The sequence below is a fragment of the Ursus americanus genome, chromosome 3 (genome assembly GCF_024610735.1).
Source record: "Ursus americanus isolate L20-20 chromosome 3, mUrsAme1.1.p, whole genome shotgun sequence".
NCBI classification, from domain to species: domain Eukaryota; kingdom Metazoa; phylum Chordata; class Mammalia; order Carnivora; family Ursidae; genus Ursus; species Ursus americanus.
Window position 1 is genome coordinate 69,366,077 of NC_142129.1, and position 20,127 is coordinate 69,386,203.

The 20,127-nt window shown below is 38.9% G+C and overlaps 1 protein-coding gene across 4 annotated transcripts in view; it reads right to left on the bottom strand.

The window, feature by feature from the left end:
• Positions 1–6,550: 6,550 nt before the first annotated feature.
• ANKIB1 (ankyrin repeat and IBR domain containing 1) overlaps positions 6,551–20,127 on the bottom strand; it is a 165,207-nt gene continuing 151,630 nt past the window's right edge. For 2 of the 4 annotated variants that reach the window (XM_045793271.2, XM_045793270.2), the window contains exons 17-20: positions 19,528–19,579; positions 14,971–15,085; positions 13,699–13,832; positions 12,243–13,343 (exon numbers count right to left, since the gene is read on the bottom strand). In XM_045793271.2, the coding sequence (XP_045649227.2) occupies positions 12,600–13,343; positions 13,699–13,832; positions 14,971–15,085; positions 19,528–19,579 (1,045 nt within the window). In that variant the 3' untranslated portion in view covers positions 12,243–12,599. Of the gene's footprint in view, positions 12,004–12,242; positions 13,344–13,698; positions 13,833–14,970; positions 15,086–19,527; positions 19,580–20,127 lie in introns of those variants that run through there. The other 2 variants (XM_045793273.2, XM_045793272.2) reach the window with 2 other exon arrangements.

The window sequence follows — 20,127 nt, forward strand, 5'->3', positions numbered from 1 at the left end:
CCCTTCTCTTTTATTGGACATCCTGTGGACGTTCTTGAATATTTTGGCATCTGACTTATTATTTTTTTTAAAGAGTAAGATAAACTTAAGAATTCTGCCTTTCCCTATGTCCCAGGGTCAGACTGGAGAGAATAATAGCCTCTACCTAGTAGGGGTTAGAGAGAATTAACAGAGTTAATGTACATAGAGGGTTCAGGATAGAGTATTAGCTATATTGCCACTGTCCCACCTATATTTCTGGGCTTAACTCAGCGACCACCACCTCTGATTGTCTGGATCAACTAAGAAAATTATTTTAATTGTGATAAAATAGACACATAACAAAATTTACCATCTTAACTATTTTTAAGTGTACAGCTTGGTAGTGTTAAGTACATTCACAGTATTGTGCAACAAATCTCCAAAATGTTTCATCTTGCAAAACTGAAACTCCATACCCATTGATCAACAACAAGTCTCAACATTCTCCATGACTTACTTATCTGTATCTTATATACCTGGTTTGATTATGTTCCTGAAGATCATAGATTAGGCAGATCTTCATATCCCTCGTGGAGTCTCACACCTTGTTGGTGTGAGATGCTTGATGAGAAAATTTTCACTAAGATATAAATGTTCACACTTCCAAATCCATTCAAAGGAACCTATGGCTACATCCTTGCCTCACCTGTTTCTATTCCAAGTGCTGGTCCAGCCGGTCTCTGGTGTTTGCCTCAGCAAGAAGCATGTACGTCACGTCTGCAGGATGAGCAAAGGCACGAAGCAGACCCGCTCCTGGTGTGCTTCAGGTGGTTCAGGGAGGCAGCTGGAGAGAAGAGATTTATGTAGAGGGACGGTTATGCCAGATGATGGAGGACCTCAACTTTCAGGCTCAGGACTTCAGACCTTTATCTTGTAGGCGTAAGATTTTGATAGCAGTATCACGGTGAAGGCACTGCTTTAGGAGAATTAGTCTGGTCATTGAGGGTGGGTTAGGGTAGAGAAGGGAGGTGTTAGAGAGGGAGGCTGTATGAGAGATAATGCAATCACATACCCTGAAGGCACTAAAGGACAGACCTAGGATGATAAATGGGGTGGAATGAGTCAATCATATGTGATCATGATAATGGTCAGAAAAGGTGGATGGAAGTTGATGTCTGATTGGATGACTCTCCAGGGCAGGGGAGAAATAGGGATGTCCCAGATTTTACTGTGGGTAATTGTCACTTACTAAAAATAAAGTCATCTTAAGAAAGAGGGAAATGGCTTGGGGGTTGTGATGTATAAAAGTAGGTTTAGATATTTTGAATATGTGGAAACAAGAGATGTGAATCTGGCAGAGTTTCAAGAGCTGAACCTTGGGGCCAGAGGTAATTGGGGGCCATCGCAGGCGAGAAATGAGGCAGGGAGAACAGATGAAACAGGAATGACATACATAGGGGAGTCCAAAGACCAAATTTCAGAAATGCCCATAATTAGTAGATGGAAGGAAGAGAAAGAATATGGGTCATGAAAACAACAGTGAGAGCGTAACATTATAGAGGTTGGCAGAGCCTTTTAGGAAGGCGTTGGTGAGGTGTAGCTATAATTCACTTAGGGCTGTGATGTCTCAGACCCTTGAGAACACACAACACCTACACCCAAAAGGTCAAGCGAGTCACAATAAAAGCAAGAGCAAGCCCAGTGGATTTGACAATGACTGGATCACTGATTTGGAGGGGCAGAGAGGACAGAGTCCAGACTTCATGGAGGCAGGAATTGTTGTGGAAGGGGAGGCCAGACCCAAGAGAAGTCTGGTTATTTCACCTCTGGAAGGAGAGAAACAGCAGGGGCAGGCAAAGGTTGTGCATTTTTTACTTTTTGGTTTTTCACTCTTCCAGATAGGGGACATTTTGGGCATGTTTGAAGGCAGAAGGAAATGAAGGTACTAGAAACGGAGAAAAATCCTAGTGAGTAGGGATAGGAAAAGGGATGGCCTCAGACAGGCCCAGAGCCCTTTTTTCCAAAATTGGAGAGAAGGATTGGAACATTTACCTGTGGCTCCTCTTTTGAGATGGAGGGGAGATGTGAAGCAGAGGAAGTACGGTCTGCAGAGACTGTGCTGAGGAGATCAGGACTCAGAAAACAGCGGAGGAGGGTTAATCTGGCTGCCAGGGGTTGTGCATTCAGGAGTCAGCCTTAGAGGACTGGGAAAAGGCCTTCCTCATTTATTGAAAGTATTAGAGAAAGGAAGGCTGTGAATAAGGCAAATGAACTTTCCCAAATAGACACGATCAAGAGCAAAGAGTTCTAGTTTGGGAAACTTGCAAACAACAGTGGATTATAATTCTGAGATGACTTCAGATCACGATAGCATAATTCTTTCATGATCAACCGGAAATGGATCAATTGGCCAATGGTTTAGATTTAGGTGAGCGTTGCCTGTACAGTATGTTTTTGATGCTATGGCATTGCAAATTAGACAAATGGAATAAAATAAAATAGAATCAGATTGAAAAATCAAGGGTGTGGGAATAAAAAGCTTACTTGGGAAGGAAGTTTGATTCCTTCCATTGAGGAGGTTAGTCTTGGTTCTCCGGAGGTCCAAAGTTAATCATAAACTGGCTAATGTGGAGTTGAAGTGAACCTGACTGGGCAAAATAATTTGCAAATCCCACCTATTTTTTGCCAGGGCCAGACCTTTCTCTTGAAGCTTTTCTAGGACTCCTTTCTATCTTAACCATTGCTTTAGAATGTTTCTGCCATTTCTTTGTCTCCTAAAGGAAAACCAGGTGCCAGTAGGGGCAAATTTTGTTGGCTGAACTTTCAAAGTGCAACTCTGCAATTCTTAGTCATGGTGTATGTCTCTCAAATTGCTGCAAGCCAAGTCCCAGACACCCAGAAGACCCTTGCCTACCCTCCCCTTTCCCCAAATTGTAGCCAATTGGAGAGATGTAGAACTGAGGGGAGCCTGGAGGTAACAGTGGACTTTATGGTCAGTTAGAATCTCCAGGCGTTTGCTGAGCCAAATTCCTCTGCCTTCTTTCCAGTGATTCTAGAACTCCAAAAGCTACCACTTGTACAAAGGGAGGTAGGTTCCTGACCTGAGATTAACCTGTTACTGCCACAGAAGTTAAGAGATGCCCAATGTGGGGAGAGCTTTGCTGGAGAAAGAAAACAGACTGAGCCTACATCAGAAACTATATAGTAAACAAAACAACACAGAAAAACTTTGAACTGGATCTTGACCAAAATGAAGATTAAAGGTCATACCATGTAAAGACTCTTATGGAGATCTTATGGGGTGGGGGGGAAAGCAGGCCTGCTTTGGAGAAGGTGCTTACAGGGAAAATACTATCAAGATATTAAATGCCCTGGTACCTCCTTGTAATACAAACATTATATATATGGACAGTTCATTTATACCAGAGTTCAGCAAACTAAGGCCCCTGAACCAAATCTAGTCTGTTTTTATAAATAAAGTTTTATTAGAACATAGCCACAGCCATTCATTTACTTGTTGGCTATGAATGCTTTTGTGCTACAACAGCAGAATGGAATAGTAGCCACAGAGACTGTATGGCCTGCAAAGTCTGAAATATTTACCAGCTGGATTTTTACAGAAAAATTTGCCAACCCATTGTTTACATGATTAATACGTTAAGATCCCAATAGATGAATCTAGAATCATAGTATGTTTGAAGTAATATCATCGAACTATAAAAGCTATCATAAATTGCTTTGGGAAGTATGTTTTTGGTAACTACCGGATATGCATAGTTGAATTTTTGAGAATTCTGCTATGTATAATATATAGATGCAGGGAATGCTTCTGTCTATTTTCTCTTACTAATATAGCACCTGGCAAGTCTAGGAAATTTTTGGTTTCAAGTTCTACAGAATTGACTTTATAGAAATCATTATAATACTTAATATAGTAATTACGTAGAGTAAATTTTATCTCAAGCAATCTATTTGCTCCCAGGAAGCCTTTTGAGTCTGAACCCTTTCAATATTTGGCATGCAAACAAGAAGGGACCATTTCCAGCATGGAAGAATTGTGCAGGGGTAGGATGGGGGAAATTAGATGGCCTCTTCTGGTCTCTCTAGAATGATTTACCATAGAGCTTCGTTTCTAGATTTAACTGAATTTACAGATCTCAAGTAAGACATTTGAATTTTAAGTACAAACACTACAGGCACGTACACCTGACTTTTTGGTAACCTGTTGTTTCAGATTAGCTCTACCTGCATTACTTTAGTAGAGTTTCTAGTTGTGTTTATAATCTCTGATTACTTAGCGGCAAAGTCCTGAAGATGGGCATAACCTCTAAGATATGAACAAGTAGAAGAGAAAGGGACTTTAAAGCCACTCAGCAAAAAAATCTGGGAGGAACCCTCTAAAGCTCCTGGATACATTAACAAACACTGCCATGTGTGTACCTGTCAAGGCTGTGATACCCGAGTCCTGGTGAATTAATTCCATAAAAGATGAAAATTCAGCTAGGAAGCTTAAGTTTTGCATACTCTCCTGGCATCAAGAAAACCTTCCTGCATGTAACAGGGACAGGCCAGCTGATTTCTTTTTTAAATTTCTGCTGTCCCAGCACCACATCAGGCATTTCCAATGTCTCAGCAATGTTCCCAACCACACACAGCCTACTGCGAGTCTTCTGTATGTGTTGTTACATAGTGGTGACTTGATTAAAAGAAATTCTGATACATCCATGACAATCTTTTTACTTCTGCATTTAGTAAGGACTCTAAGCTCACCTCTTGGCATCAGTCTATCTGATGAGATTAATTTACTACCATTATTAGAAATTCGTCTTTTGAGAAGAGTCCCCAGTTTGAAAATCTGTCAGGAGTGACCTCAAATCCAATGATGTGTAGCACCTTTGTACAACTTAGGATGTCCATGACGGGGTAGTGGAAACTTACAGGAAAGGAAACAGGAGAATCCATAGAATTCAGGTTATACTTTCTATAATGCCCACAAATGTGGGGCTATCTATAATTTATTTTTAACTGCTGTTCTTGTATTATCCCAAATGGGTATTCCCTCCTCTAGCTGTAGACAGGGTTTGAGGAGCACGTGTATCTATCTACATACAAACGGGTCTTGGTGAAACTACTCATGTTAAAGGCTATTGCATAGTTAGCCTTGTTCTTTTTAAAATCGGTATGCCACTTGGCACTCAGAGGCTCAAAAGAATGTCAATGGCCAAAACGTCTGTGGCATGAACTTGACACTACCGTCAAGAACAAATATTGGCAGTTCCAGTATATTTACTTAATCAAAGTCTTTGAAACAAATCCACTGCTGAAGATCCCATCGATGGATCCCAAGTTGCAGCACTACTGACAGCTCATAAGATAACCTTTTATTTATCCGATTATTGCTCTAAAGATGCAGTCAGCAAACCATAGCCTGCATGCCAAATTTGGCCTATATATATATTTTAAAACTTTTTATTTTGAAATAATTACAGATTCACAGGACGTTACAAAGAAAATGTAAAGAGGCCCTGTGCACTCTTTACCCAGTTTCCCCCAATGGTTCTTACATAACGTACAATATCAGAACCAGGCAACTGACATTAGTACAATATGTAGTTCTGTGATTTTACCACACGTGTAGATTCATGTAGACAGCATAACCAAGACAGACCATTCCATCACCACAAAGATGTCCCGTGTGCAACCCCTTTATAGCCACACACACCTCTCCCTGCCCCCCACCATCCCTCACCCCTGACCACCACTCATTTGTTTGCATCTCTATTTTGTCATTTCAAAAAATGTTACATAAATGGAATCATACAGTAGGTGACATTTTGAGATTGGCTTTCTTCACTCAGCGTGCCTTTGGGATCCATCCCAGTTGTTGCACATCGTGTCAGTTGTTCATCCCTTCATTGCTGAGTAGCATTCCCTAGTATGGAGAGACCACAGTTAGCCGTTCCTCTACTAGAGGGCATTTTGGTGGATTCCAGTTTCTACAAAAGCTGCTATGAATAATTATGTACAGGTTTTTCTGTGGACATGTTTTTCACTTTCCCTCCAGGAGAGCAAGTGCTGGGTCCTCTAGTAAATAGATGCTTGGTTCTTAAAGAAACTACCCAATTATTTTCCAGGGTGGCTGTGCCATCACATTCCCGCCAGCAGTGCCTGGGTGATCCAGTTTCTCTGCATGCTTGCCAACATTTGGTGTTGATGCTTTCTATTTTTGCCAGTTGTTTAGGCATGTAGTCTGCCTTATTGTTATTTTAATTTATATTTCCTGGCAGATAGTGATGTTGAACTGTTCATGTGCTCATTTGTTAGCCATGTATCTTCTTCAGCAAAATGACTCTTCATGCCTTTTGTCCATTTTATACTGGATTGTCTTTTTACTGTTGAGTTTTGACAGTTCTTTATATATTCTAGATATGTGGTCTGCAAATCTCTCAGTCTGCAGCTTTTCACCTTCACAAGGGTCTTTTGCGAAGTGCTCAATTTTGATGAGGTCCAATTTATCAATGTTTTCTTTTTTGGATCATGCTTCTGGTATCAAGTGGAAGAATTCTTTGCTTAATCTGGATCATGAAGGTTTTTCTACTATGTTTTTTTTTTCTTGAAAGTTCTATATTTACACTTAAATTTGTGATCCATTTTAAATTTTATGTAAAGTGTGAGGCTTAGGTAGACATTCATATTTTTGCCCATTTTAAAACCAATTGTTCCGGCACCATTTGTTGAAAAAAACCATCCTTTCTCTATTTACTGCTTTTGTACCTTTTTCAGTCAGCTGATGGTATCTGTGTGGGGCTGTTTTAATTCTCCATCTTCTGTAGATCTATGTGTCTATCCTTCCACCAGTATCACAGTCTTGACTACTGTAGTCTTGAAATTGAGAATGATTCCTCCCACTTAATTTTTCTTTTTTCAAAATAGTTTTTAGCTTTTCAGCTATCTTAGTCCCTTTGCCTTTCCATATAAATTTTAGAATTGTGTTATCTATAGCTTACAAGAAAATTCTGCAGGGGCTTGGTAAAAATTGCTGCCAAGCAATTGAACCAAGTGCAGGCATTCTGCGAACTGAGACCCCCCACTAAGCCCATGTGACATTGCTTCAGGCAGTGAAGTTGGGCTCAAAATATCTCCTGAAGGGGTAGTTACTAATTTTTTTCATGTAAAATTGAGATACTTACTGTGGTCAGGCTAGCTGTGCTCTCAAATATACCTTTTCTAACATCATTTCTATTTGACTTGCAAGGCCTTCTAGGCCCAGGTTAATTTTCTAAATACAGCTGACTCACTCCAAATTGGAGATGTCACAGCGGTGAGTCACAAGGCCTCTATGAGGCAGGCATTCAGTTTCAACAAGAGCCTAGGAGCCGGTTAATAGTGGAATTTCTCCAAAATGGGTGTACTTGGCGGCTGCATCAGACAGGTGGCAATGTTGTGCTGGGAAACGGCCTGAGTACTTTAACCAAAGGAGTGTGTTCCGTTTCTCCTCCAGGGTTCTTTATTGTTTCTGCTGGACCACTGGAGAGGGGAGGACAAGGAGGCTAATTGGGGAGTGATTTACATGCCCCACTGTCACTTCTCTACACATGGCAATCCTTGAATGGGAGAAACCCCATGGAAATTATGAGATAGGTACTTCTGGGCACATAACACATCAGTTCCGATAGAGTTTGGATTTGGAAGCTGTGACATTACATTGAATCACCCAAAGGGCCCCACTCACAAGGGAAGCCTACCTTCTCTGCTGCGGGGCTCGTTCAAATGCCTTTCCCCGCTGAGGAGTATAAAATGTGTGAGTCAGGAGCTACCGCAGGTGCCATACGGGTGCCGAATCCTGCTACCCCCCAACCAAGAGGGTAGGAAACCTGAGGAGGTGGAGGAGGCTAGCCTGTGGGGAGGGAACTTAACTGTTAGTTTTTTTCTCCTTTAGCCTCTTGCTCCAGGCTCAGTGGCCCAACTACCTCTCCCATGGCAGTGGTGATGCCTGTTAGCATCCAGAGAGAACCAGAGCCAGGAGCTTCTTTCTTCTCCACACCCACCCAGCAGTCTTTGGCACCTCTGTCACTCCAGCACTTCACACCTTGTCATTGTTGCCAGCTGTGAGGGCCACCTGCTCTGCATGCACTTTTGCATGTGAACAGTGCCACGACTGCTTGCAGCCCAACCAAATCAACTTCTAAAGTTTTTGGTCCACCCAAATCTCTCAATCAAAAAGCAAGGCTCTTATCGCTGATACTATTTATTTTATGTTTGGGGACTCCTTGATTCAGGAACTATATCTGCCTTTCTGATAGTTAACAGGTATTGCTGATTCCTTGGCATGAAAATATTCCTTCCTCTGCCTGCCTGCAGGAGTCACCAACCATCAAGGCACCATTTGGGCAGCTTGTTTCAATCCTAGCTTTTCTGGCTAAGCCTTTAAACATTAGTTCAACTTCTGTTCAGCAATAAGTAGGACAGTGGGAACCCCTACTCTCCCCCTTACCCCTCATCTGTCACTTGGGGGAAAGCATTCACTACCAGATAGATTCCAGGGAGTCTTATATTCCCAAATTTGACCCACGGTTCCTCTTCCAGAAAAATCATGTCTCTGTCAGCATTCCATCCCCACTGCCAAAACTGTCAGGTCTGGGATTTGATTTTACCCTATCCGTAAGAACCAGTAAGCAAGCTGGCCTGTCACGGTATTATGGATGATGACAGAAGACACAAGACTCTCGGGTCAGAGGCCAAGGATTTTACTTAGCATTCATGACACAACCTGCAGAATGAACACCAGCATGTTTGTGGCAGTTCCCCTGTCCTTAGTTCCACAGGGCAATGCAACGGGCCCGGACGGATGCCGAGCATGCAGCTGGAACACTGAGAGTGAGGAATACACTGCTTTTACAGCGTACCTGCTTCCTGTCCTCAAGGTTACTAACAACATAAATTCTGGGAAATACCCAGGCAAAACTGTCGTCAGGCCTTACAGTCTTGGGACACCCAGCAAACCGTGTGGGCGCAGAAGAGGTGCAAGAGAACTGGCCTGTCTTGTCTGACAATTAGCCTTTCCTATGTTGTGTTCTGTTTTGTCCATGTATGCATCTCTTGTGCTCTCTGTAAACTGATGCCTTGTGTGGGCTAGGCCCTTGTTCAAAAGTTTGCGCACTTCTCACAGTTTGTCAGCCACCTGTCAGTCGTAAGTGGAACAGACAGCTAAAGAAAACTTTCTGGTCCATCTTTCTTTAAGAACTATGATGACTGCCTGTTCCTAAAATAAGGATGGTCACTCCATAATCTAGAAAGAGCCACTTCCATTTTTCTAGAAAGACATCTATTGTGGTGAGAGGGTGATGGCTGACAAGGCAGTAACGTACTGTTGCTAAGGAAAAGACCCAGTGATTATCCTGATGGCCCAATGCTGAGATAATACCACTCAGCCCCAGCGCAGAGCACATGACAATTTTTTTCCTATCGAGTTTTTATTTCAGCCTAAAAAAAAACTCCCCAAATTTGTTAGATTCCAAGATTTTACTCTTCAGAGATACACTAACTATAACTGTTTTAAGATTACAAGCAAACTTCAGTAAGTCTCAGGTTTTAATTCACGACAGGTAAACAACAGTATTTGAGGACTAAAAGGAGAACAAAAATGAGATCAGTGGCTGCAGTAAACAACATTTGAAGAATAATTCAGCAGATGGACATTAGTGGTTAAGCTTCAGATCCACACAATGAAAAGCATAAATACAATGACATGACTAAGTGGTTATCACCGGCAGACTCCACGAAACCTGAAGTTCGGATGCAAAGGGCTGTTTCGGTAACTCAGAAGGGACAGAATAATAAAATGGTGGTGTTTCTATTCATAGGGCATACAAAATTTTTCCTGCCCTAAGCAATTTCACAAAATACATCAAAATTCTTTTTCCTGTGTGTTTCTATCGGAGATTTCAAGGAAAAATCATAACACTTTTCTCCTGAAAGCTACAGTGATGAAAATAAAAGGAGCACTGAAGTCACAATGTTTTAACACATTGTCATGCAGTGTTTTAGAGTTTATCTTTGGGGTATAAAATACTCAGGAAATGGGCTAGTGTAAAAATGTAAGAACCAAATTAATCCCATTATATCGGAGGGAATTTAATTTGAAGAAAATCAGCTTCCTGACTTGGTTAAAACAAAGTCTATAATGTAATGAGACAAAAGTGAAGTAGTTTAAGTAATAAATGTTTAATCAAAGAATTTTACATATTATTAACAGCATTCATTTGGCCAAACATCTACACGTTTGTAGAATCCTACTGTATATAAAGTGGGAATGTATCAAGTATAGACTATGAAAGTGCAAATAACAAGTCAAGGTTAGAGTAATTTTTTTTTTTTTACATTATAAAATTAACTTGTTTACAAAATAGGCTTTGCCAAACTTTATTTCTGAATTGTAAAGTCAATGACTGTGTTGTTTTTAAAATATGTACCAAGGAAATACAAATTGAATAATGATCATTTTTCATGCTCAGGAGATAACAGCACAGAAACAAAGGGTACTGCACAAGGTGCAAGGAGCCGGAACCCACCACATACACTGTCTTCACATGGACCACTCTTTCTCACCTTATTGCAGCTTTGCAAGACGCTTCAATGTGATACAAAGACTCTTTCTACTGAAAAATTACAACTTGGTCTAAAAACTGATTGGTGTCAATATTTTTAATCCAAAATAAATTTGTAAAAAAATCCTTTAATGGACTGTTTCAGTTTAATATACAGTAATACACTGTAGACAAAGTTAATATTTTCCCCAACTAATTTAATGGGGATTGACATTGATGTTTCTGATAACTGGGGAAATAAAAGCTAACATGGACCTTTGATATCCATGGCATAGGAGCAATGCACATACAGTTTATTCCAAGGGAAACTGGGGAATTAAGTACCCTAATATAATGTCCTAGCCATATGAATTTGAAGGACAGAATTTGAAAAGCAGGTTCTGGAGAAAAAAAAATTAATCAAAAACCGTAATCACAACTCACATGGATATCAATACTAATATAACCTTTTACCCAGCCCAGGACTTGCCTGTACACACTCAGTACTGAAATTTTGGTATCTGTAGATTTCTGGTAAGAATCTGGCAAAACATTAAATGGAGTATGGCATATCTATTTTGTTTGTGTTATGCTAGTTTTGGTAATATGTAAGTAAAACAGCCATTCCAACAGTTTACTCTAGTTTTAATTACACACTGTACCATTGTATCTTAATTACAACTATGACCAGTATTTTCTTCACAGTAATACACTGATAACTAGGAAGTTGATTTTTTTCAACACTAAACAGTAATCACACAGCAAATGAGTATTGTGCAATAGAACAAACACATGTCAGCATTTGCTATTTAGGCAAACAAACTGATTAAACATTTTAGTTGTTATATTTACTGTAAAGGCAAGGCCATGGGTGGTTTTATGGAGGTCTTTGCAATTCATAGCATAGTTACTTCAGAAGAGACACTGGAATTTGAATTACTCACTTATTTAACTGGCAACTATCCATTTAGTTAGGCAAAGGCACGGTAACATGTTGCGCAGGATGTTTTATTGAATTTTTTAATAATTGTGGGATTTACTATAACTCATGAAAACTCCACTTTTTTTCTATTTTATAAAACACTTACCATTAAAAGTAATTGCACCCATTAGTAATTAGAATGCACTGTAAAAGTGTGAAAACAAAGAACTATGATTGCACTTCCAATAAAGTGTCTCTTAAAATACAGCACCGCTGTTGCTAATCAACTGTATTTTAATATTAAAATAAACTGTTTTTAACAGCAGCATTAGGTTTAGTTAACTTAAGCTACAGGCTACATTTATTTAAATGCAGTCTCCATGGCAACAAAAGCCCATTCAATTCTGGAATATCACTGCTACCAAGTGGCACCTTTAACTCCCGAGAAGGCCGAGACTCCTCTGGAGCCCTCCAGGACACTGCACGCCTGCACGCCTTGTTAGTCAGCGCATGAGTCAGTTTGGCACAAGTGGACTGTAATAGACATGACAAGAAATCTTTGATTCATGTGCATATGAAAACTACACTGTGGTAGATGTAGCACTAAGGAGAAGCCTTGAATACCTCAATTCACACTGCTCAGACAGAAAGGAAGGAAGGAAGTGATGGGAGAGCACAGACAGACTGAGGAAAAAAATGTTATTAGATCTGTCCAAAGTAACTTCCAAAATGAAGAAAACATTTTCTTTAAAACAGGAAAAACCACCCAAGGATTAGGGAGTAAGCCTTTAATTTAAACGTTCAATTTAAGTATTGCCAACCTTAGGCTTAACAGACAACTGCACTTTCTCAGAATGTGGAATCTGGCCTACTCATTCCATTTGTGTTTCTCTTACTCTTCTTTTTTGTCAGCACAAAGGGGAAAAGCTATCTCATTAAATACAAAGGAAATTCTCTGTAAGGTTAAAATCAGAAACGAAGCTACCATTCAAGGGAACTCCTTCGTATTCAACCCTAATGTCAGTGGTTTAAAATTGAGTCGGAATTGAGTGGATCAAGTCTCTGTAAAGCATACTCCACCAGAACACCATCTGTACCTGTGATTCCCTTAGAGCTCAGAGGTCTGCAGTTCACACTAAATGGACTTGTTCAAGCCAGTCACTTGAGGTCTGAGGTGTTTGACTTGAAACATCTGAACCATCCCCCTTGTTGGCTGCCTCATTGTCACTATTGCCAGCTGGAGATGCTGCCTCCCCAGCCAGAGTATTTTCTTCTAAAGGATTTCCTTCTTCTATTTGGGTTCCTCTACCTTCACTGACCACAGCATCTTCAAACACCGAGTCTTCTTCCGGTGGCACCAGTTCCACATCCCTCACACCTTCTGACTCATCTTTGACACAGGGGAGCTGGGAATCTGCACTGATTTCTGTAGCTGCTGGAGGAATCAGGGCAATACTCTGAGGGTTCATGTCATGAAACCAAGCCATGATATTGCCAAGAAGATTGTCATTGATGTTGGCGTCCTGGCCAGCTGAGTCAGGGTCACTGGATGAGGGGTAGAATTCACTTCTTGCCTCACTGAGAGGGTGTGAACTCAGAGTGTCAGTTGAAAATGGGTCACTTTCTTCTCCTAATCTCATGAGGCTGTCACCAAGTTCCAACAGCTCAGAGCTGCTCAATGCAGCCCGAGGGCTATCTGTGTTCCTGGGGACCGAGTCTAGCCTGGAAGGTAAAGAGGTGCCTATCGCGCCTAGGGATGCCTCATTACTGAGGAAGTCTCTATTTTCCTCATCAATGGCCAGCCCGGATTCTTGCAGTGATAACTGTATTGCAAGAAGTATATTGGGATCATCTTCATCCAAGGAACTCAGGGCCTGAGGTGACAGAAAGTAAAATCACTTCAAAATTTAAAAGGAAAAATGATTCAACTCAATGAGGTTTACCAACTATTCTTTTGCCGAAGATAATAATAAATATTACCTCTCTTTATACAGAATTATTGTTTTATCTAATCAAATCTTATTTTAATTTTCTCCTTGCCCATTTAAAGAGCAAAAAATTCCTTAAGAGATCTCTGAAATTTAGGAATCTTTTCCGGTATTACACCTCTGCAACAAAGGTTTTAGAATGAAAAGAAGAAAAAGGAAAGCAATTAAAGTAAAAATAGGAAGCCAGGCTAAACAGAGAAAGAGCATGAACAGGGGCGAAGAGGCTGCCTAGGAAGGCTACCTGAAGAGAGTCCTGGTTTTCAGAGCGACTGGCAGGGGTGTAGTCGCGCAAGGAAGAGCTGTGCAGCACGCTCATAGATGCGGAGCTCACCACCGAGGTGCCAGGCCTGCGGCCACTGCCACCATCTGGGATATCTGTTTTAAAGCAAATGGAACCAGAGACAATTCCGTCATACAAGATTTCACTCATCTTTTTCTTTTGGCCGACAATTTCTCTTTCAGTGCTGTTGAAAACCCGTGTTCACTTAATCTTTCAGAGATTTCTCCTCCATATTTGTCTCATCAAAATACATCTAATACTGGGCACCAGGGTGGCTCAGTCAGTTAGGCATCCAACTTTTGATCTCAGCTCAGGTCTTGATCTCAGGGTTGTTGTGTTCAAGTCCCACACTGGGCTTCAAAAGGGGGCGCTAACTGGCTTCCTTTATTTAAAAAAAAAAAAAATATATATATATATATATTTCTGTATATATATCTATATGTATATATATCTAATACTACTACTTCAAACACATGATTGTTCTTTACGTTTTTGTTTGCACTATATATGGTTCTATTCATAGATGCAAGTGCTACCATCCATTCCACTTTTTTTCCTTAAGCAATAACAAAGGTATATTAGTTTTCAGAGTTCTTAAAACTAAGGAATTTTGGAATTACAATTGCTCGAAGAACAAATCTTTAGGCTCATTGATCCTGATACATTAAAGATCATCTGCGGACATTACAGTTTGAAGATTTTCCATTAACAATTTAACATTTAAAAGTTGATAATTAAAATCATTTATCTCCAATACCAGAAATCTTCTCTCTTTAAAGAATGTTTAGAGGAGAACTGAGGCTAGGAGAAAAATACTCCATGAACACCCTAACAGTGATCAAGAGCTATAATTTATTGAGTGCTCACTAGGTGCTACTAGTGCTTAAGGGTTTTACGTGTATTCTCTCACTGAATGCTCACGGTGAGCCCACAACGTGGCACTATTACTGCTTCTTTGGAAAGAGGAGACTGAAGCTTGGAGAGGTTAAGTGAACTTGGCTCAAGTTTCACACCGACACACAGCAGAGATGGGGTCAAGAATCCAGGTCTGGGTGACTCCACAGCCCAAGTTCTTAAACTCCCTGGTTTTCTGTGTTCTGTGACATTTGAAGCATCTGCATATTGACTGTATATCTGCACTACAAACTATTTCACAAACATTTAGATTAGCCAGTTTTTAGAATGAATTCAGGCAAACAAAGAGACTAACACATAGCCAACTTAGGAGCTTACCTAAAGTGCTCTCACTAGGCTCATCAGGGTCTGGAGGGTTACTGAGCAGACTGTGCACATCTCCTCGACGGCGCTGCTGTCTGTGCCTCCTCCGATACTGAAATTCAGCATATTCCTGCATAAACCAAAGGTTATAAAATACAGGAGAGCATGCAATTTTTTTAATGCAAATAAAACAAACAAATACACTTTTTCCAGGAAAAAAATGTGTGATTTTATATACATATTATAAAATCACTTGGCTTTAACAAAAGAAACTTCAGGTTTTGCCATGCCAAGGAAACAGAAAAGGTAAAATGGAAAAAGAAAAATTTTAAATAGTCATTAGGATTGCCTGGATAACTTGGGAATACTTGCAAGCTCCAATGCTAGGTCGTAACTGAACTTTACTTCATATGCTTGGGTCTTGTTACATAATGTTATAACTAATACTATAATGATTTTACTAATATAAGTTAGGATCTTTACTAAGATCTTTACTAAAAACAACTAATATAGCTAGGCTCTTAGAGGTTTGGTTTTTAAAAAGTGACTGTGGGGGGCGCCTGGGTGGTGCAGTTGTTAAGCGTCTGCCTTCAGCTCAGGGCGTGATCCCGGCATTCTGGGATCGAGCCCCACATCAGGCTCCTCTGCTAGGAGCCTGCTTCTTCCTCTCCCACTCCCCCTGCTTGTGTTCCCTCTCTCGCTGGCTGTCTCTCTCTGTCAAATAAATAAATAAAATCTTAAAAAAAAAAATAAAAAGTGACTGTGATATGTGCAACAGAAAGAAAAAAAAAGAAAACAAAGAGCATACACTGTCAAATACTTGTGAGACTATTAGATTTTGTATTCCTTGGGACAACCACATACCATACTCAGAAGTTAAATGATTAAGTTAAAAGAAAAATGTGAAGGTAGCTTTAAAATAAGATGTTACTTGGCTTCCTTCCTATATTAGCTAATATGTGGGGTTATCTATAACACATCCAGGGGAAGTGTTTTCTATTTAGCGTATGGGAAGAACACGGATTTGGGCAGAGGCAGAACCTGTGGCTACCTGATATTACTTGGGTACAAACATATTTTTCTGTGTTTTAGTGACAGAAAAGACTAGAAGAGAGGCCACTTAGTGTGCATGACACCAGCATAAATAGGCTAATTTTGAGGACCATTATAGAACCTTTTGGTGATAAATACAAAGATACTCAGGTTTATGATCATCCTGGTTACCCTAGGATATTCAACATGCTTATATTGTGGAAGTAGCGCAATAAACCAAGAGAAGTTTTACATCACAAATAAAATTTTCACATCATACCATTCAAGTTAAATTTATTTCAACTCCATCTGTGTAAACAAGCAGTTGGACTCTAATAAGAAGTGGCGGCATCCTACCAGGCTAGAAACCAAGAAAGATACTACTGGGTCTCAGAGGGATTATTTAGGTTCTTTAAATTTTCTGCTGAGCTGCAGTATGATTTGCTCTTTTTCTGGAGGCCCATGATCCCAAACTGGATGACTATCATGCGTTATCATGGCTCACTGGACCACTAAGGGACACCACATTTCTTAGACAAAGATGGCATGAAAATTTTATTTCAGTTTAGCATTTATTTAATTAAAGGTTTTATTTATTTATTTTATATATATATATATAGAGAGAGAGAGAGAGCACGTGAGCAGGGAAGGGACAGAGGGGGAGGGGGAGAGAATCTCAAGCAGACTCCATGCTGAGCGTGGAGCCTGACTTGGGACTCATTCTCACGACCCCAAGATCATGACCGGAGTGGAAAGCAAGAGTCAGATGCTTAACTGACTAAGCCACCCAGGCACCCCTCAAGGTTTATATTTAAGAAGAATTCATTTACTTTGTACACTAGATGATGGTACAAAAAGTTATTCTGAATTAAATGAAGTACTACTGACCACAGAATATACATATTCCCAATTTAAGAAAATTAAAATTTGGTCTAAAAACAACTATAAAAGAAACTTGATTTATTTATAATTATTCTGACAGAAAACTCAATGGCATTTTCTCATGATGCATCAGGTTTAAAAAACTGATCACATAAAATCAAACTTATCTGAAAATTCATAAGAATTCCTAGATTTTTAAAAAAAATTATTTATTTATTTATTAGAGAGAGGGGGGGGAAGAGAGAGAGAGAAATGTGTGCATGGACAGGCAGAGGGAGAGGAACAAAGAGTCCCAAGCAAATTCCCCGCTAAGTGCAGAGCCCCATTTGGGGCTCCAGCCCACAACCCTGAGATGATGACCTGAGCTGAAACCAAGAGTGGGACACCCACATGACTACACCACCCAGGTGCCCCAGAATTCCTAGATTTTTAAGGAAACATATGAAAAGGCTTTAGTTGGTATACTCCAAATGGTTCAAGAGTATTAAGGTTACAAAGATTGAGAAATTTTGAGATTTATAGGGGAGAAAGCTGCCAGGAGATTTTTGGTGAGCACCAAATCTGCCAGTGACTTAAAGGGACGCTTTAATCCTTCCAGAACTTCCATGAAGTAGATAATACCATCCACATTTTAAAGAGGAGAAATTTAAGGAAGAACATTGCCTAAAGTCTAATAAGTTACAAAGCTCGACCTTGAATTCAGATGTCCCTCAGACTTTAACACTATGCTCTTTCCTCTGGGCTCCACTGCCTTTAAAGTGGTACAAAATACTTGTGACTGTCACTGATTCATTCAATTTAATTAAAAAAAGAATAAGATGGAATTAACTTTACTGAAAAAAATATAAATTCAACCTAAAAGTCTATTGGAGTTTGGTAACATTGTTTTTTTTTCAGAGTATATATGAAGGCAAAGAGCTAATTTTTCAAGATATTACTTTGGCAGTTACTTGACAGTCACACGCATGAAGAATTTTAGTTTCACACTATATGGTAATTCTTTAGACTTGCAATAAGATTTACATAAAAGCGTGGTGTTTTAGTGTGCCAAAGACTTTAAAGAAGAGAAAAATAAAAGTAGTTAAAAAATTCTTATAAAAGTTATTAACACAAAAAAATAAATTTAAGAAGGAAAAGTTACTTATACTTTCACAATTCTCAATCTCTGGAGAACAAGAGCTCAATAGTTTTACTTATAAATATCCACATGTGAGGTGGCAAGCTTTCCTTTTTCTTTCTTTCTTTCTTTTTTTTTTACAAAATGAATCTGTGTCAGTCACATTAGCAGGCCTTCAAAATTCAAGGACAAATATTTAGGATTCCTAAAGTTATTGTCAGAGCTAGAAGCTGCCAGATGATGCACACATGACCCTGAGTACACTGGTAAAGGTTTTATTTGTGCCCAAATAAAGCTAAACTGTATTTCTACCCTGAAGTACTGAAATCTTTAGTACTCTTTTTTTGATAATTGAAGCTTGTTTATTCATGCTTTTAGGTGGAAATTTTCCATATTATCCTCAAAGCTGTAATTGTAACAGAATAAGCATAGGATCATCAGGTAAAGAAAGAAAAGGCTCATAATTTGTTTTACAATAGAAATTTCATTAATATATTGAATTATTTTTGCAATTTAAGTAAATTTAAAATTTTCCAAAGCACAAACTGTTTTCTCAAGTCAGTATTTTCTTGGATATATCTACCAATACAAAAGGCCACAAGGTGATTGCAAGTATCCTCAGCAGCTGAAAAGAGAAAATATCTGATTTAAATAAGCCACAGTCATTTCTGGATCATAACTGATTTCACTCTCTTTCAGTTGCAGATAACAAATGGGCTGTAAATGATAAACAAAGGTTTCATTGTTTGTCCTGCTCCCTTCCAAGAACTAAGTTAAAAGGTAATTATAACATAAACATTAGATATATACTACTGTTTTAAAGAGTAAGGGAGGAGAGCGGGAGGTAGAGAGAACTGCTAAAGCCATTTAAAATCAGACTCAACAGTGACAGTGGCAATTTAAAGCTCAGAAAATAGCAATGTGATTGATTTTCACTCTTATTTTTATTTGTGGTAATTGCTATTTGCAGTGTTAGTATTTTAGGCTGTTTGTATTTTACAATCTATCAATAACAACAACCAAAAAACCCAAGAAGAGGGTGAAAATCTTAAAGAGAAACAGAAAGCAACTAAGCAAAGCATTTCTTTCTGCATAAACATTAATGTCAAGTTTCCACCTTAGAAACTGATTACAAATCAACTGAATCAGCTTGTTGTAGTAACTTTAAAGAAACAGACTGTGCAGGTTTTCCATAGATTTAGACTGAAATAATATTACAACAAAAATATATTTCTGATAAATAAAATTTGTATCTCATTAACCAATTTGAAGTTATGTTCCAAAATATATAAATTTGGCCTTAATTCTGACTGCTCAGTAATTAAAAATAATAAAAAGGGAGATGCATTTAATAATGTGATAATCCAGTACTACAAATAGCTAAATGTAGGCTCTGCTGAGGCATTTTTATTATATACCAAAGAGAAAACACTGCTGACAATCTCAGTAGGATTTAGAATAGATAAGGGTGGAAATGCAAGCAGGATTTCATGAAGGAAAAATATAATTAAAAAACAATACAACCCCCCCAAAACAATTACCTCAGGTGATGCAAATCCTAAATATTCCCAATCCCACGTTCCACCAGCAAAGCTACAATGAAATTAGACATAACATTTGATTTATTACCAGCTATAAAATACAATCAGACCCTCGCCCACTGAACATTACTTTTAAGTCCTCCGCTTGGAACTTGCTTAACCAAAGCAGATCAACTACTGAATATAATTAAAATGATACTTTATTTCTTTCAAATTCTACATTGCTTTATGTTTGTGTAAAATGGTGGAAAATAAAAATCATCATGCTATAACAGGGTATTTTATGATTCCTTCTATTTTTATTTTATAAGTTTTTTGTTATGAAAATAGGGTCAAAGGAATTTCTAATGCCTATAATTATTATGAATTAGAAAATAGGCTTCAATTTATAATGGCAGTAGTAGTATAAGTATCTGAAATAAACAACCAAAACTCAACTGTGTTTTAATGGAGGAATATGAATCACTTAAATAACTTTATTAATATCAGATTTCTAATTTCTTCATAACCTCTTACATAAAACCATAAATAAGACCATAACAAGTTGGCAAGGCTTCCAAATTTGACATTGTAAGATGTTTATGACTATCATATCACTAC